Source organism: Petaurus breviceps, unplaced genomic scaffold (genome assembly GCF_028583685.1).
Source record: "Petaurus breviceps papuanus isolate PSGF00001 unplaced genomic scaffold, PetGlider_PUasm1.0 77, whole genome shotgun sequence".
NCBI lineage: Eukaryota > Metazoa > Chordata > Mammalia > Diprotodontia > Petauridae > Petaurus > Petaurus breviceps.
Window position 1 is genome coordinate 22,710,531 of NW_027186492.1, and position 18,408 is coordinate 22,728,938.

The 18,408-nt window shown below is 35.5% G+C and overlaps 1 protein-coding gene across 6 annotated transcripts in view; it reads right to left on the reverse strand.

Annotated features, from left to right (window-relative positions):
- Positions 1 to 5,627: 5,627 nt before the first annotated feature.
- Positions 5,628 to 18,408, reverse strand: part of TC2N (tandem C2 domains, nuclear) — a 62,868-nt gene continuing 50,087 nt past the window's right edge. For all 6 annotated transcript variants that reach the window (XM_069106030.1, XM_069106029.1, XM_069106027.1 and 3 more), the window contains exons 12-13: positions 9,875 to 10,074; positions 5,628 to 7,637 (exon numbers count right to left, since the gene is read on the reverse strand). In XM_069106030.1, coding sequence (XP_068962131.1) covers positions 7,527 to 7,637; positions 9,875 to 10,074 — 311 coding nt within the window. In that variant the 3' untranslated portion in view covers positions 5,628 to 7,526. The remainder of the gene's footprint in view (positions 7,638 to 9,874; positions 10,075 to 18,408) is intronic.

Here is an 18,408-nt window from a genome sequence, read left to right on the forward strand (position 1 = left end):
TGACAGGGAAGACCAAAACACAAACTAAGAAAAAGACAACAAAGTCAAAGCAGTTATATGCAAAGCCTCAAAGGAAAATATGAATTGGTGTGAGTCCTACCCCACCATAGAAAAAATTCCTACAAGAGCTCCAAAAGGATTTTAAAAATCAAATATGATAGGGAGAGGAAAAATTGAGCAAAGAAATTAGAGTGGTGCAAGAAAATCATGAACAAAAGAGAACAGCTTGGTGAAAAAGACACCAAAAAATACTGAAGAAAATAAGACCTTAAAAAACAGACTAAGCAGGGCGGCTAGGTGGTGCAGTGAGTAGAGCACTGGCCCTGGAGGTAGGAGGACCTGAGTTCAAATCCAGCCTCAGACACTTCACACTAGCCATGTGACCTTGGGCAAGTCACTTAACCCCAATTGCCCTGCCTTCCCCCCTCCAAACAGTAAAACATAAAATAAATTTTTAAAAACCGACTAGACCAAATTGTAAAAGAGGTTCAAAAAGCCAATGAGTAGAATAATGCCTTAAAAATAGAATTGGCCAAATGGAAAAGGAGGTCCAAAAGTTCACTAAAGAAAATAATTCCTTAGAAATCAGAATGGAATAAATGGAAGCTAATGACTTTATGAGAAATCAATAAAATGAAAAAAAAACACTGAAAAAATTGAAGACAATGTGAAAATTTTCACTGAAAAAACAAAGGACCTGGAAAATAGATGCAAGAGAGATAATTTTAAAATTATTGTACTACCTGAAAATCATGATTAAAAAAAAGAGCCTAGACATCATCTTAAAAAAAATTATCAAGAAAAAATGTCCTGATATTCTAGAACCAACGGGTAAAATAGAAAGTGAAATAATCCACTAATCACCTCCTGAAAGAGTTCCCAAGATTAAAACAGCCAGGAATATCATAGCCAAATTCCAGAGTTCCCAGGTCAAGGAGAAATATTGCAAGCAGCCAAAAAGAAACAATTCAAGTATGGTGGAGCCACAGTCAGGATAACATAAGATTTAGCCACTTAAGAGTTTGGTATATGATATTCCAGAGGTCAAATGAGCTAGGATTACAATCATGCATCACCTACTTAGCAAAACTGAGTATAATCCTTCAAGGGGAAAAATGGACATCGAACAAAATAAGAGGACTTTCAAGTATTCTTGATAAAAAGACCAGAGCTGAATAGAAAATATGACTTTCAAATACAAGATTCAAGAGAAGCATAAAAAGGTAAACAGGAAAGAGAAACCACAAAGGATTTTATATAGTTTAAGTTGTTTACTTTTTTTTTATTTTAATAAGTTTTTAATTTTTAATTAAATAAATCAAATAATAAATTATTAATTAAATTTAATTAATAAAATTAAGATTTTAATAAGTTTAAGCTGTTTACATTCCTATGTGAGATGATACTTGTAACTCCTAAGAACTCTCTCATTATTAGGGTTGTTAGAAGGAGGATACATAGATAAAAGAAGACAAGTATGAGTGGACTATGATGGGGTGATACCTAAAAAAATAAAATTGAGGGTAAGAAAGAAGGATGCACTGGGAAAGCAGGAAAAGAGAGGTAGAATGAGGTAAATGATTTCACATAAGAGAGATATAAAGTTTTCACAATGGAGGGCAAGATGGGTATGGGAAGAGGCAGACAATGCTTGAACCTTACTCTCATCAGAATTGACTCAAAGAGGGAATAATCCACATTATTGGATGGGTTCCACTAATCCATAATTAGTTGGGTATAAAAAATTATCTTACCCTACAGGGGGGAAGAAGGAGTAAAAGGGAATAAGAGCATGGGTGGAGGCAGCTGATAGAAGGAAGGAAAGGTTGGAGGAGGTGGTAGTCAGAAGCAAAATATTTTTGAGAAAGAACAGGATGAAACTAGAGAGAGAAAAAATATGAACAAAATAAATAGGATTTAACAGCAAGCTTCTCTGATAGCCTCATTTCTTAAATATATACAACACTGAGTCAAGTTTTTAAGAATAAAAGTCATTCCCCAATTGCTAAATGGTCAAAGGATACAAACAGGCAGTTTTCAGATAAAGAAATCAAAGGTATTTACAGTCATATGAAAAAATGCTGTAAATCATTATTGATTAGAGAAATGTAAATTAAAACAACTCTGGAATACCATGTCAAACCTATCAGATTGGCTAATATGACAGAAAAGGAAAATGACATTATGTTGGAGGGGATGTGGGAAAATGGGAACACTAATGCATTTTTGGTGGAGTTGTGAACTGAACCAACAATTCTAGAGAGCAATTTAGAACTATGACCAAAGGGATATAAAATTATGCACATATTTTGACACAGCAATATCATTACTAGGTCTGTATCCCAAAGAGATAACAAGAAGGAGGAGGAGAAAAGGAGAAGGAGGAGGAGAAAGAGAAAAAGGAGGAAGAAAAAGAAAGAAGGAAGGAAAAAGATGCATAGATGCAAAAATATTTATAGTAGGGTTTTTTTCTGGTGGCAAAGAATTCAAAAGTTAGGGGATGTCCATCAACTAGGGAATGACTGAACAAGGTAAGGTATCTGAATGTGATAGAATACTGTTGTGCTATATATAGGAAATGATAATTGGAATGTTTTCAAAAAACCTGTGAACTGTAATATATTGATTCTAGAACTTTCTTTGAGTACTTTTGATTTTTTTTGTCTTATTGATAAGAATATGGTTAGGTTTAAGATATAAAAGTGCCATTATTGTAAAAGGCTAGTTTGTGTAAATGGAAATGCACTGGTGGGGGCTTGAGCTACAGCTTTGAGTACCTTTGGTCACAACTATATTCCTCCTAACAGGGTTACCCCCAGGACACTGTGAGTTAATAAGTGGTGATCCTTCTCTAGTAACCTAGACTTGCCAGGAAGAGGGTAATTTGGAGTGAGGAAGTGTAGTGGCAAGCACCCCAAGCGTCCTCAGAGTTTGCAGCTACCACAGGTTCTTGGATCTGCTTTGTTAAAGGAAAGCAACTCAAAATGGGTTAACAAGCTTACTTTAATCAGTCAGACATATATCGTTTACCTTGTTCAGGGGGAAAAGGTCAGCACCCCAAACTTCAAAATATACAGACAGAATTATCAAGACATTAACAGATCAAGTAGACAGCTTTCCAAACTGTCCAACCATTACATCCATACCCAGTCAACATCTGGGTTTCCACATCTGGGTTTTTCAAAGCCGGGGGACTCTCAACAACGGCTTCCCAGAATTCAGATCAAATCCCAGAACACTTCTCAAAGTGAGTCCCAAAACAAAGCTACACATCAGGGCTTATATAGCCTTCTCCTAGCTCAGAGAATGTAACAACCTTATTGACCCACTGGCCAATCAAAAAGTATCTACTGAAAAACAAGCCTCCCTCCCCAGGCTTCTGGTGCACTTTAGCCTAAGGGCAGGGAAGATCTTCCAAATTTGCATTCCCATTACAGGAAGCCAGCCCAAAGATTGCATAGGTGCTACCATGTCCTTTGTAAGGAATGTGAAGCACTATAATATGGATGGACATCCCCACTCAGGCATTAGCCAAGAGATATCCCATCTCTTTTTCAATGCTGAAGTCTCATTTGTATCCTTGATCCCATTTCTTTCAGAAGCTTGATCCATCAATCACTATGACTGTTATCTTCAATCACATCTACTAGTCCTTCCCCATGATCATGATTACCCATTCTAGTCCAAACCTTCATGTAGACATAGCATGATACAGCGGAAAGAGCACACTTATTCTGACATTAGAAGCCCTGGATTCAAACCTGCTTCTCTCTCCCACTATACATGTGTCACAATCTATCAGAGTCTCAGTTCTCTTGTGTATAAAATGAGGGAACTGAACTAGAAGAACTAAGCACCCTTCTAACTTTAAAATCTGTGTTGCTTTGAAATTCTCTTCTAGACTAAAAACAAAAATCTCCTAACTGGTTTCCTTGCTTACAGACTAGCCTCTTTTCAAATCATTCTTTTACACAATTTACCAAAATAATCTTCCTACTATGAATGTTGAACAAAGTCTCTCCACTCAAAAGTCTTACATGAGTTCTTATAGGATAAAATACAAATGCCTTTGCCTGGAAAATATGACACTAACCTACCTTTTCTGCCTTTTCTCCTCGCAGTTCTTCCATCTCCATGCGCTGAATGTGCCAGCCAAATAAAATCAGTAGTTACTACCCAGATATGACATTCCAACTCACATTGCCCCATTTCCCAGTAGGTGCAGGATTCCTGCAATTATCAGTTAGAAGCCAACTCCCAAACCACTACTTCTGTTGGAGGCATCCCAAGAGTCCCATTTTACTCTATCTCCTGAATTTTCAATCCTCTTGGTAGGGATCCATCTGCCCTCCCATTACTCCCCAAAGTTCTCAGGACCTTGACATCTTTCCTATTACTTTTCTAAATACTACCTGGCCCTTCCATCTGTCCTGAACTGAATATGGGTCCTCCTAATTAGACTATTAGGGAAAATGGAAACTATGTGTATTCCCAGTACTTAGCACAAGACCTTCACACTTATGTTAGTACTTAACGAATATTTTGATTCCATTCCATTTTATCTTCCATCGCCATAGATTTCTATAGACTTTCATACCTATAACATATGCTGCCTCATCTCCTGTAATGGGAATGAGAATTTGAAGATCTTCCCTGCCCCTTAATGGAACTAGGGGGGGAATTTGAAGACCTCTCCTGCTCTGAAAGTAAACTCTTTCCCCTAATAGGCTGAATAAAGTCACATGGAGCCTGTGGTGGAAAGAGTTTTGCTGAAGGGAAGCAGAGCCCACAAGAAGCTGGTTCAGAGCTAGCATCTCTGGGGGAGAGAGGACACTCATTAAAGAGATAGAGAGGTTTGTGAGTAAATATTGATCTTGTATTGGTTTGTGGGCAGGCTAAAGGATGGCATGGCTCTCAGTGTTATTATGGCTTCTGAATACCTTTGGTACTATGATGGGATCAGCTTACTGGTTTTGGGACTTGGTTTTCTGGTGTCTAAATAAATCCTTTAGTTCTATCCTCTATCTGGAGAATCTGGTATATTTTGCAATCAAACCTCATGCAATACTTATAGTTATGGTCTTTATTGTGATCATGGGCACTGTAAATATTGCACTGGCACTACATCTCCCCATTTGGAATCTTTCCCTTTCTGCAACTGCCAGCCTATGTGCATCTCTTCCATAAAACCTTCCCCAATCCCTGTAGCTGATACAATCTTTGCCTCCATATTTTTTTTTAAAGCACTTTATCTGGATCTCTTGCTTACCTCCATCATATTCAAATATACATTTTGGATCTTCCCTAGTAAAATGTAAAATGTTTGACAGTAAAGGCTACTTAATTTTTTTATTATTTTTTAGTCATAGGACCTAATATGAATATTTTGGATGCTTTATACTGTCAAATTCAATTGAATTAACCATGGGGGCAACAAAATGTTTATTTTCCAAGTACCTTGAAAAATATCTATGGCACATAGACAGGGAGGCAATATAGGCAGGAACCATGTAGTCTGGTCCTCCCACTCAACTCAAATCCAACTATGAATAAGTCACATCACATAATAAAATGCTCTAGTCCTCTTCTGTTCTTCTGAATATGAACTTTCCATAATTCCATATATGAAAAGAATGAAAAGGCATTTATTAAGTGTTTTACTATATGCCAAACATTGTGCTGAGCACTGGAGATACAAATACAAGAGCAAAGACATTAAATAAAAGATAAAAGATCTGACTGAAATTCATCAACAAATGCAAAAAAAATTAACAGATGACACAAAACTGCTAAAATAATTTCCTTCAACTGTATCTATTTGCATACTTTTATAGCATACATTAACATAATTCTAATTTCTGAAAAAAATGCAACAGTAACAAACATGGCATCTCTTCTCAAAAGGTCAAGGTGAACATTTTCCTTTCTATGATCCTCTTCACAAAAATAAAAAAAGAATTGGTTAGCATGCATGAAGTCAGAGAATCCCTCCCACCACCATCCCTAATGCCCTTGTACAGTACAGTGAATACTGCAAAACATAAGGTGCAGAAGCAAAAGGCAGGGGGAGTGAAGGAGATACAACGAATTTTGAGGAAAAAGGAAGAGGCAATGAAAACCAGTGCTGAAGTGGGAAATACATATTGTAATAAGTGGGTCTGTAAGAATATTAATGAGCTGTAAATACATAAAGGATACATGGAATGAAAAGGGAAATATGTGACTGAGTTGTGGCAGAGAGCTCATACTATCCAAAATGATTACTAGCTGTCAAGGGAACAAACCAAAGGTATTGGAGAGCACTTGGTCTACATTAGCAATAAGCAAAACCAAGAGTCTGGGGGTTTTTTCTCCCCAAGATCTTCATGTTCAAGATGCTATTATAAAAAAAAATAGAATTCTCTTTCTGTCTCTCTCTCTCTCTCTCTCTCTCTCTGTCTGTCTGTCTCTCTCTCTGTCTGTCTGTCTGTCTCTCTCTGCCAGGAACTTGTATGTCCAACCAGGATGAAATTTCTTATACAATGAGTTCTAATGAATACTTGAAAATAAGTTCCAACAATAAATATTTACTTGAAGCTTTGTATAACTATGTCTGCCTGTACAGAAACACAGGCAAATATTCCAACTCACAGGAAAAGTGATTCATGTTTAAAAAAAGACATGGAAATTATTTATGTCAAATGCTGAGTTTTCCACTTATTCTCACTTCATTCTTTTAATTAGGATAGGCCACATGGATGTTGATCTCATTTTAACTTAATACAAAATGAGCAATAAAATACTTGAAGAATGAAAGCACATACATTTGGTCCAACTGGGAAGCAATTTAAAAATCCATGGATTCTAGGTTTTCAATTAAATTTCAATCTTCTGAGGATTAATTTAGTTTATTTAAGTTCTTATTTCAGAGGGTAAAGGCTCATTAGATTTCTGAGATCACATAGCTCTTACAAAGTAGCAATGTCACACATTATGAATAAAGAGATTAAAAACTATGACTCAAATTTTCTTCAAATACACAGAGAACAAAAAAGTCAGGGGAAAAATATTTCATTAAATATATTTGGTCTTTTGGGAGAAAGGATATATATGAAGATATTGCACAAAACAGAGACAGTCAGTGATTACAATGACTGAAGCATTTGGCAGTAAAAGTCTTACAATCTCATACTAAGTGTTATCGGACACTTGATTTTAACATGTGAAGCTTTGAAAACAGGAAAATTTAGGGAAATGGCAGAGTAGCAAGATCTATATTCAGTATTCTCATCTAATTTGAAACTTATTGTGTTGCCTTACTAATACCTACCTTTTATTTTATTGCCTGTTTTCCCATAGATCTGGAGTATTTTGCACAGATCTTTCTTTTTCTAGTAACAATCATTATTTATTAGGTTAAACCACATGAAAAGTACCATGAAAGGCAATGATTTTCCTTTTCAAAAAAATAATTTTAAATTTCTGAAATCACTAAAATTTTCTACAAGAATTCCAAAGTCTTCTAGCAAACTCATTGCTTAAGATATTCAAGAGGGATGTAATTTGTGCCATTTGATAACAACCTTTTCTGGATTTGCAATAGTTTCTTTCCATTGCTTTACAGCTTCAACACAGTTGCAGTCCTCACTTATCCAAATCTGTAAAAAGAGTTAATGATGAATCCGATTAATCAGTGACAAAGCTAATTGCTAGTCTTAATGTCAAGAATTCTTAAGAAAGACTGAGTTGTTCATTTTGATTTACATGTTGTCAATTAAGCATATTTTAATTTGCTCCTGAAACTACTCGGGATTTTGAGAAATCAGTAAAAGATCTGGGTATGTTTAGTCTAGAGAAGACCCTAAGTATGCTAGGTACAAGAATTTGGAAGTTAGGACATAAAGATAGTGGCAGATATTCTGTATGGCTCCAGAGGAGCCAATAACCAAAAAGAACACAACAAATTTAAAACCAGTCATGGTGTAATTGAAAGAAATTTACCTGGCATTCAGGAGACTTGCATTCAAAAGGTGCTACTATCTAATGATGCAGAAATGATTCCAACTTTCTGGGTCTTAATTTACACAATAGTAAAAAAAAAAAAAGGGGGGGAGATGTACTAGATTGTTTCTAAAGTATTTTTATTTCTCTAACAATTTGTGATTTTATAATTCTTCAAAGTCCCAGCACCATACTTCTTTTCTCTTTACCTAAAATATTTCTGGGTTGCATGACACCTTGCAGAAATGAAAAACTTTCTAAATAAGGGTTAAAGAATACAAAAATAAATTATGAAATGAGGAATACATACTCTAAAATATAGAGCTGACACAACATCTTAGTGAATTTTTGTATTTTGAGAATCATATATACCAGTAGAAACAATAAAATTACAAGTACCAGATTTTGATATTCTGGTACAGAATGAAAAATTTTAATTAGAGGTATACCTTTTAAAACTTTGGTTCCTTTTTCCTATCTTACTACAAAAAGCTATGGAAATACTTGTGATTAGCATAAAAGTGCATAGCACATCTATTACTTGTCCCTTATAAAATACAGAAAAGGAAGATAATTTTGTGAAGAATCATGATACTTAATCACATCTTAGGCTTTATTATATAAATTACTGGATATTTTTAAATAGTGCCTGAATTTAGACCATAATGATAGAAAGTTAGAAAATAGACAAAGTAATATCTTATCTAAACATTATTTCATGTACTGACAAAAGTTCAAAGCTTTTTTTTCAAGCTACCAAATCTAACAATTTATTCACTCATATGTAAACTGACTCAGATTAATCATAAAACATGATTTCGAAAAGAACCGCCTGTTTGATAACACATCTAAATGAGAGTTCACTTAAACATATTTTTCCCTCTCCCATAAGGGCTTGTCATCAGAACTACAGTCTGATCCTGCCTCTTATATAACATTCACAAGTATAATAGTACTAATTTTAGTGTCTTCCCACTGCTGATTGTCTCCAGTTGATCCTACATGTATCTTGTTTGTACATAGTTGTTTGCATACTGTCTCATCCATTAGACTGTGCGATCCCTGAAGGGAAGGACCAGTACAATTCCTGGTACAAAAAAAATGCTGGCTTATGGGACGGCTATGTAGTGTAGTGAATAGAGTACCAGCCCTGGAGTCAGGAGGACCTGAGTTCAAATTTGACCTCAGACACTTAACACTAACTGTGTGACCTTGAGCAAGTCACTTAATCCCAAATGCCCTGCCTTCCCCCCCAAAAAAGCAAAAATTAAAAAATGCTAGCTTACTGATCATAAAACTGAGAGAAAAAGAACTTTCTTATTTTAATAGAAATCCTGACTAATTGAAACATTTCTACCAAATGTACTGATATTTTATCTATAAAATGTACATAGATAAGTCTTTCATAAGATATGACTTTTCGCTAGGAATAATCAGTGATCTGTCTTTTGTAGTATTAATCTGAACTGCTAGACTTTCACTACACAGGACCCTATGTTGATAATAATAACAACAATAATAATAATAGCTAAGATTTATATAGCACCTATTATGTGCTTACAAATATTATCTTACTTGATCCCCACAACAACCCAAGCAGATAGGAGCTATTTTTATCCCCATTTTACAGATGAGGAAACTAAGGCAAAAGAAGTTAAGTGCCATGCCGAAGGTCACACAGCTAGTAAATTTTTAAGGCCATATTTGAACTTAGAAACATGGGTCTTCCGGACTCCAGGACCAGTGCTCTAGGTACTGCCCCACCTAAATGCCCATAGTTAAGGGCTTCCTATTAGTCTTCCCTACACTAATGAACTGTGTCTGAAATGCAATTAAATGTAGCCAGACGACAAAATGATAGTGTCCCAAAAGGTTAAAAAAAATCAAAACTAACCTGTCCTACAAAGTGTTTTCTTCTTACTGAGCTCCGACTATAAAGCTTGATGAGAAAATTAATTTCTTTCTCATTCTGTGTAAATGGAAAAATCATTGTTTCTCCCCACTTTACTCTTCCATTGATGGATTTTAGCAGACGAGTCTTCTTCTTGTAAATCAAATCTGCTGAACTAAACATTGCCACCTTCACAAAGAAATCTAGAAAATAAAAAATTGAGAAAAAGTTGTTTTGTTTTTTAAAGTAGAGAAATTACAGGCCAATGTGTTCTAAGTAACAGTAAACATTTCTTTATCAAAGATAGAAAGTACATACATTATTGCCCTCACTTTATACATAAAAAAAACCTCAGTTTCCCTAATGTTAAGTAACTCATCCATGGTCAAACAGGTATAAAATCAGACATGAGATTTGAACCTGGATTCCCTAACTTCTGGCTCCAATATTCTTTCTATATAATTACATGGTCTTCTCATATGAAATGATTATAAATTAAAACCTTAGAACTTTTCTTTTTTTTGGGGGGGGAGAAGAGACACCATCAGAATTGATAAGCCATCATTAAATCTAAAAAAAAAAACTCAAATTACTAAAATGATAAGAAATAGTAGATGATTATGAAATCAAGAAAATTATCAATCCGGGCTCAGACACTTAGCACCCACCCAGAAACACCTGGCTGTGTAACCTTGAGCAAGTTACTTAACCCCAATTGCTTAAAAAAAAAAATTATCAAATACTATGTCCTGGGTATTAACTCAAAATTGTATGTAGTATGAATAGAATTATAATAAAGAACATTTTTTCCAATAAAAATGAAAATTTAAATGGTTATTGATGTTCTTGTTCTTTCATTTTACTTGTGTCTGACTCGGTGACTCCATTTGGGGTTTTCTTGGCAAAGATATTGGAGTAGTTTACCATTTCCTTCTCCAACTCATTTTACAAATAAGGAAACAGGGTTAAGAGACTTGTCTACAGTCTACATCTAGTAAGTGTCAAAGGCCAAATTTGAGCTCAGATTGTCCAGTGCCAGTTCTCTATCCACGGCACTACACAGCTGCCCAAAATAAATGGAGAGACATCTGTAAAAGTATAAAATACCACAACTGACAAAATAAGAAATAAGAGGCAAATAGAACAATCTAAGAGAGAAAAATCAAGCAAGTCAGTAATGTCCCATAAAAATATGCCAGGATTAAATGGATTTGTGAGTTAATTTTTCTACAGTTATAAAATACTTAATCAACACACATACATGTTCAAGGTACTCTATAAGGAGCTCTGAATAATTTTTTAATGAAATAAAATAAAGACTCCATTCATGCCTTCCAGAACCTTATAATGTAACAAAGGATTAAGACATATTTTGGGGGAGGGGAAAAGAGGGAAAGGAGGAAAAAGGGGGAAAAGAGCATGGACAATGATCCAGTAAAGGACATTAACAAGTAGTCAGGTAGATGGGAGAACAAGGCTAGAACACACTTGCAAAAAATCCAAAGAGGAAAGAGTGACATGAGAAGTCACCTCCCCTCACCATTCCATTGTGGGAAAGGATGGAGGAAATGTCTCGAAAGGTGTCAAACTACATATAAAGTTTGGGGGGGGTTGGTATATTAGTTAGTTTTGTCAAGTTTGTTTTTTTCTTCTCTTATTCCTGCTTTTTTTTAATCCTCTTTTAGGTCTATCCACATCCAGCGAAAGAATTACAGAGTCTGAATGAAGATTGAAGCAAACTATTTGCTTTCCCTCTCTTTTTTGTTTTGTTTTGTTCCTTCTTTCTCATTCATTCCATTGGTTATAATCCTTCTTTACAACTTGACTAATGTTTAATGTGAAGGTATTTACATAACCTATATGAGATTGCATGCCAGCATGGAAGGGAGAGGGGAGGAAAGAGAGGGAGAGAAAATTTGGAACTCAAAAGCCTGTGGAACTAAATGTTGTAAACTAAAAGCAAATAAATTTAAAATATTAAAAAATCCCCTCTTAAGGGACAGATCTCTGGGAGTGGAAAGGGGGAGGGATGCAAGGGGAAATCTAGGAAAGGTAAGAACAACAAGGGGAAAAAAACAGTAAAAATTTACTTTAAAAAAAGATCATTGGTAATGTTAGTAAAACAGCATCAGTTAACTGGTAGTGTAAGAATTTTCCCAAGCATAAAGAAGAGAGCTGGTCCAGTGGATAGAGTGCTGGTTGTGAAGTCACAAAGACTCCTCTTCCTAAGTTCCAACCTAGCCTCAGACATTTACTAGCTGTGTGACCCTGGGCAAGTCACTTAATCCTGTTTGCCTCAGTTTCCTCATCAGTAAAATGAACTGGAGAAGGAAATGGTAAGCCCCTCCTGTATTTCTATCAAGAAAACCCCAAAACAGGATCACAAAGAGTCAGACACCACTAAAACAACTGAACAAGTGAGTAGGCAGTCAGATAGTGGGAGGAGGAAAGCAGTCTAGGCAGTATCTTCAAGTCATTTGGCTATAAAAAAGATATAAGATGATAACCTGCGGGGAATGGCAGCCAAGTGAAAGATTAAAGGGAGATTTGAGCATGTATATTAGGAGTATGTATGATTAAAACTAAACGGAATAACTGAAGGGGAAAGTTCCTGGAGAATATAGCATCAAGGTCTCAGATAGAAGTCCTTGGACCACAAGAGTCACTTCTTGTTCAGAGAATGGAGTAAAAGATGAGACAACAGAATAAAATAGATAAAGGGGATGTGGAAAGGGAAAAAAAGGAGCTCCCAACAGATGGCCTCTATGTTCTCAGTAAATGTAGGAGTTAAGGTCATCTGCTAGGAAGCAAAAGGGAGGGCTTAGGGGAGAAAAAAAAGAGTTTAAAACAGCTGTGACAGATGAGAAAAAATAAATAAAAGGACTGTTGTGCATCAGTGAGAGTCCAGGTGCAATTACGTAACAAATTCACGGTGGACCATAGTCAGCAAGGTTTTGTGTCTTCCTCCGGGGTTTGCACCAACAGGCAAGCAGGAGCAGAAAAGACAAATAGCAGGGGTAATCAAGAACTGTGGTTTGGCAAGAAAAGAAGACAAGGGGGAAGGGATTCAAGGAAGCAGAATCGTGTAACTGCCTTACTATCTTCCAGATGGTAAAGTGAGACTGTAACACAGGTAAATGGACTGGGAGAACAGGAGGACTGAACATCATAGGAAGTTTAAGAATAGATTTAAGAGTGAAAAAATGGAGGACCAGGAAGTTGCAATTACAGAAAGAGAAATCTCAGAATCTAGGATTATGGAGGTAATAGCACAAATGGGGAAAGAATGAAATATAAAATGTGATCATCCCTATGTTTTTTGAAGGGGGAGTTGATAGTATACATCCCTGGATTTCTGGAGATTGATGACCTGAAAGACTAGAGGAAAAAAAAACAGATACAAATAATTATAGAGATATTTACTACTTATGGTTGGGCTATGCCAATAAAATAAAAATTATAAAGCTTTATAAAATTGATGTAGAAATCAAATTAATGAAGGGATACCTTTTAAAAAGACACAATAAAATGATAAAATTCATTTAGAAGAACAAAGCATCTAAATTTTCAAGAGTAATGTAAAAAAGTATAAACAAAAAGACCACAGCATTACCAGAGCCCAAACATAACAGCTGTCATCAAAACTACTTGGAACTGGTTAAAAAACAGAAAATTACATCAATGGGAACTATGTAAATAAGCAAAAAAATATAAGTAACCAAAAACAATAGTCTAGTTAGTGACTGATAAATCTAAGAACATAAATTACGAGGGAAGAATTGCCTTTTAACAACCACCGAGCAAACTAGAAATAGATTTTTTAACAACATATTCTACAATAAGCTTAAAATGAATATACAATCCTAATACAGAAGTCTATAACATGACCAAAAAAAAAAAAACACTAGAAGAGAATAAGATCACTTCTTTTTCATTGCTCAAGCTGGGGAAAAAGTCTTAACCAAACAATGAAAAGAATACATAATAAAAAATAAAAAACAACTCTAACTATTAAGAAGTTTGGGGACAAATCAAATCAATGAAGATCTAATTCAAAGAGAAATGTTAAGTGTGGGGAAATTCATTTACATCAAATGTCATCAATTAAAGTCTAATATACAAAATATATAGGAATTGACACAAGTATATAACATCACTCTATAAAAGATAAGTAGTCAATGGATATAAACAGCTTTCACAATAAGAATTGCAAACTATGGATAAGCATATAAAATCATGCCCCAAATCACTAATGGTAAAAAGAAATATAAGTCAAAACTCTGCAGTGTCACCTTATTCCAAGCGAACTGAAAAATATGAAAATAAATGAGAACATCCATGTTGCAGGAACAATGGGAAGACAATCATTCTGAATTTCAATTTGGAATCCTGCAAGAAAATTGACCATTCATTCCTTTTGATCAATTAATCTGTTGATTTGGTATGTAACCCAAAAAAGTCAGACAGAAATTAACTTTGAATATATGCCAAATAACAGAACCATATGGGGTAGCAAATAACTACAACTCAACTCTTAACTATTATTAGTATTACTTGTTGATTAGGAATTTTTTTAAAGAGTTTAAATTTTTATGGGGGCGGCCAGGTAGCACAGCAAGTAAGAGCACCGGCTCCAGTGTTGAGAGGACCTGGAGATCGAATCCCGGGCTCGGACACTTAGCACCCACCCAGAAACACCTGGCCATGTAACCTTGAGCAAGTTACTTAACCCCAATTGCTTAAAAAAAAAAAAAAAGAGCTTAAGTTTTTTTTAAAAAAAAAAAAAAGAACATGAGGAATAAATATGGGAAAATTTGTATGAATTAATGTGAAATGAAATAAGCAGAACTAATAGAATGATGACTACAACAAAGCTAATGAAAAGATCACTAAAATGAAGTTGAAATTTAAGTAATGGAAAAACCAGTGAAGATTCTGGGGAAAAGATTTTTTAAAAATATTTCCTTACAGCAGAGAAGTGCAATATTATTTAGAGTAATATATACATATACACACACATATGTGTGTCTGTGTGTATATAGACATATACACATGTCTATATACACACAGACATATATATATAGTCAGACAAGGCTTCTACATCAAATGTTTTTGCCTGTTTTTTCTTTACAAGTGGATGTTAATCAAGAGTGAGAAATTAATGTAAAGAAAAAAATATCAATGAAATTCATTTTAACAGAAAATCAACAAGCATATGCATACTGAAGTATGACTCTAACAGCGATAGTGGGGTAGGAAGACTGACAAATAAGAAATAAACTCCTTAAGAAAGCAAAGAAAGCAGTCCTAGAGACTCAAATTACTGCAACAAGGACTTGGACCAAGTGATATAGACAAGAAGGGGTGAACTTTAAAAAGAATGGTTGCTGGGGCAGCCAGGTAGCACAGTGAGTAAGAGCACCAGCCCCAGAGTCGGGATGACCTGGGATCGAATCCGGGCTTAGATACTTAGCACCACACCCAGAAATAACTGGCCGTGTAACCTTGAGCAAGTTACTTAACCCTAATTACTTAAAAAAAAAAAAGATTGGTTGTTGAGTGATAACACTGAGAAAAAAGAATACGCCGTCTCCTTCTTCTGGCCCAGTGCATATATCACCAATGAAATACCCATAGCAGCCGCTATGAATATGCCTGTGTATTTTCAGGGTAAATTCACAAAATATAAATAAATCTCTTCTTAAAAGGCAAAACCAAAATATTTATTCAGATACCAGAAAGCCAATTCCACAATGGTAATAAAGAAGTTTATACATATCACCAATTTAGGGGGCATCTACTTCCCCATGAAGCCTTCCCTCTGTTAGACCTCCCCACAAACAAGCTCCCCTAGGCAAAATTCCTCCCTCTCTCACTCACATTAGCTGTTCTGCCTAAGCTCTGCCTTGCTTTCTCCCAGTTCTGCCTCATTCTCTCTTCCTGCTCTACCCTTCCTGCTCCACCCATTCAGCAAGATCCTCCCACCATGAGCTCCTTGTGACTCAGGCTCCATCAGAGCAGTCAGCTGGACCCAAGCTCAAAGCAGGTCACAAAGGGCTATTTATGGGCAAGAACGATCTTCCCATTCCATTAACATTACAGTACATCATCAGACACAAGAGGAAGACTTGAGTTCAAATCCAGCCTCAGACATTTACCTGCTGTGTGACCATGGGTCAAGTCACTTAACCTCAGTTTGCCCAGGGTTGTTGAGAGGATAAAGGAATATAATAATTGCACAGAGCTTCAAAAAGTGTCTGGCACATAGCAAGTGCAACATAAAGATCAGTTATCATCATCATTATTATTTCTGGCTACTATTATTACTATTATATGTCAGGCACAAATATAGAAGTGAGATAGCTCTTGAGTTTACATTCTAACAGATATATATATATATATGTATGTATATATATGAAAATAATATATATAGGAACATATTATATATTATACATATATTAATACATATTCCTACATATTTCTAAATATATATTTCCAATAACATATATAGGAAAATAGTCATCAGGGAAGGGATTTTGTTCTATAAGCATAGGTACTATTAGCAAGGCCAAAGGGAAGTCAAGTATCATGCCAACTCTTGTAGTAGTGATACTGATTTTATATTATGTCCAGGCCAGGAGCCAGAAAGAGGAAGGGGAGGGAAGACATGCAGAGGCCAAGTTGCCCAGGAAAAACCGCAGGCCTCCTGGTAGAAGGCAAATGCAACATGGTCTAGGGCCAGCTGGATATAATATCTAATTGAATTTTCATTCAACCTGTCAGAATAGCTCACCCCCAGGACATAGTTTCAAAGCTGAGTGGATACACTTCCTCGAGAAGATGAGGCATAGTCTCTAGAGGTCCTGAGGGTTGCTATTCTAGGTTGGGAGGAAGGGGACAGCAACTGCCAGACAGGTGATCAGTCAATCAGATTGACTCTGGTTTCTTCATAGATTATGTAATTAAGAGGAGCAATTATTAATCTGGGGAATATCTATACTTCTACACATAACCTAATATAGAAAAGAGATTTCACAGAACTGAAGAATTGTGAAAGTTAAAAAGATTCCTCTAATTGAAACCATATATAAACAGGATGGGTTCATAGAATTAGAACTGGAAGGGACCAAGTCCAATAATCCATCTAATATGCCAGCTCAAACCACCTAGGAAGAGCTGATTGTTAAAATTTTTAGCATAAGCACTGACACCTCAGAAATTGGGAAATGCAACAAATCAGGGCTTGATGTACTGTTTTGTTGAATGAGACTTTAAAAAGGTGATGGTGAAAATGTTAATAACGCAGATTAAATTTAAGAATGTCATGCCTGTTTAGGAGCTAGTTGTTAAACATTTACCAAAATACTGCTGCCTCTAGTGATGGCAAACTCATTATTTCCTGAGAGAGCCAATTGTACTCTTAGCTCTAATTTTTAGAAAAATGTCCCTTACATGGAGCCACAACTGGCCTTTTCTGAAATCCCCTATACTAACAAAGAACAACAATTGTTCTGCAACTTATTATCTTCCAAAGCCTTGTAATTAGAGGGGGAAAATCTTTTTTCCCTGTCTATTCTTTTCATTTGTGAGCCCACCTGACAACATACTCTTCCTCTCACACATACACACAAAAAGATGTAATCAGAGCTAAAAAGTATAACAATAATAAAACAGCTGATATTTATTTTTTGCTTTGTGGTTAAAGAGTACTTTTACATTCTTTATCTCATTTGATCCACAAACAGTCCTGTGAAGAAGGCAGTCCAAGGATTATCATTCCCATTTTACTTACAAGGAAATTGAAGTTTAGAGAGTTTAAACAACCTGCCCAAAGATGTGGGGTGGCAAAGCCAGGGAACAAATCTACATCTTCTGACTCCAAGTCTCAGTTCTCTTTCTATTATACCATCCTGCCAGAAGAATGCATAAAACCAAGGCTAGCAACCCACCTGAATCAAGGAAAAGGAAATCAATTTTTTTAACTTTTTAAAAGAAATATTATCTTATTTTATACTCACATCAATCCTAAAAGGTAGGCACTTCTATCATCTCTATTTTACAGATAAGGAAACAAAGGCAAACAGATGGTAAGGGATTTGAACTCCAGCCTTCCTGCCTTCAGGTCCAATGCTCTCCACTGGATTACCTAGTTGACTCATCTATTATGTTTTTAACCAAACTCTAACATACTAAAGTGTTTAAGTCTCCTCCAAAATATTCATAATTCTAGAACTACCTCTACCTTTTCTTCTAATTAAATTGCTTTTCTTTAAGCATTATTATTTAAGATTAATATTCTTTGGGGATTTTTTATTTTTTTTATTTTTATTATTTTTTTTTGCTTTTTGGAGGGCAATTGGGGTTAAGCAACTTGCCCAAGGTTACACAGCTAGTTATTTTGTGTGGGTTTTAAGTGTCTAAGTCTCTGGACCCGAACTCGCCAGCGAACTCATTGCACCACCTAGCTGCCCCATTTGGGGATTTTTTAGTTGCTAAAATACCTTGCTTTCTACTACTTTTATTGCAAACATATTATT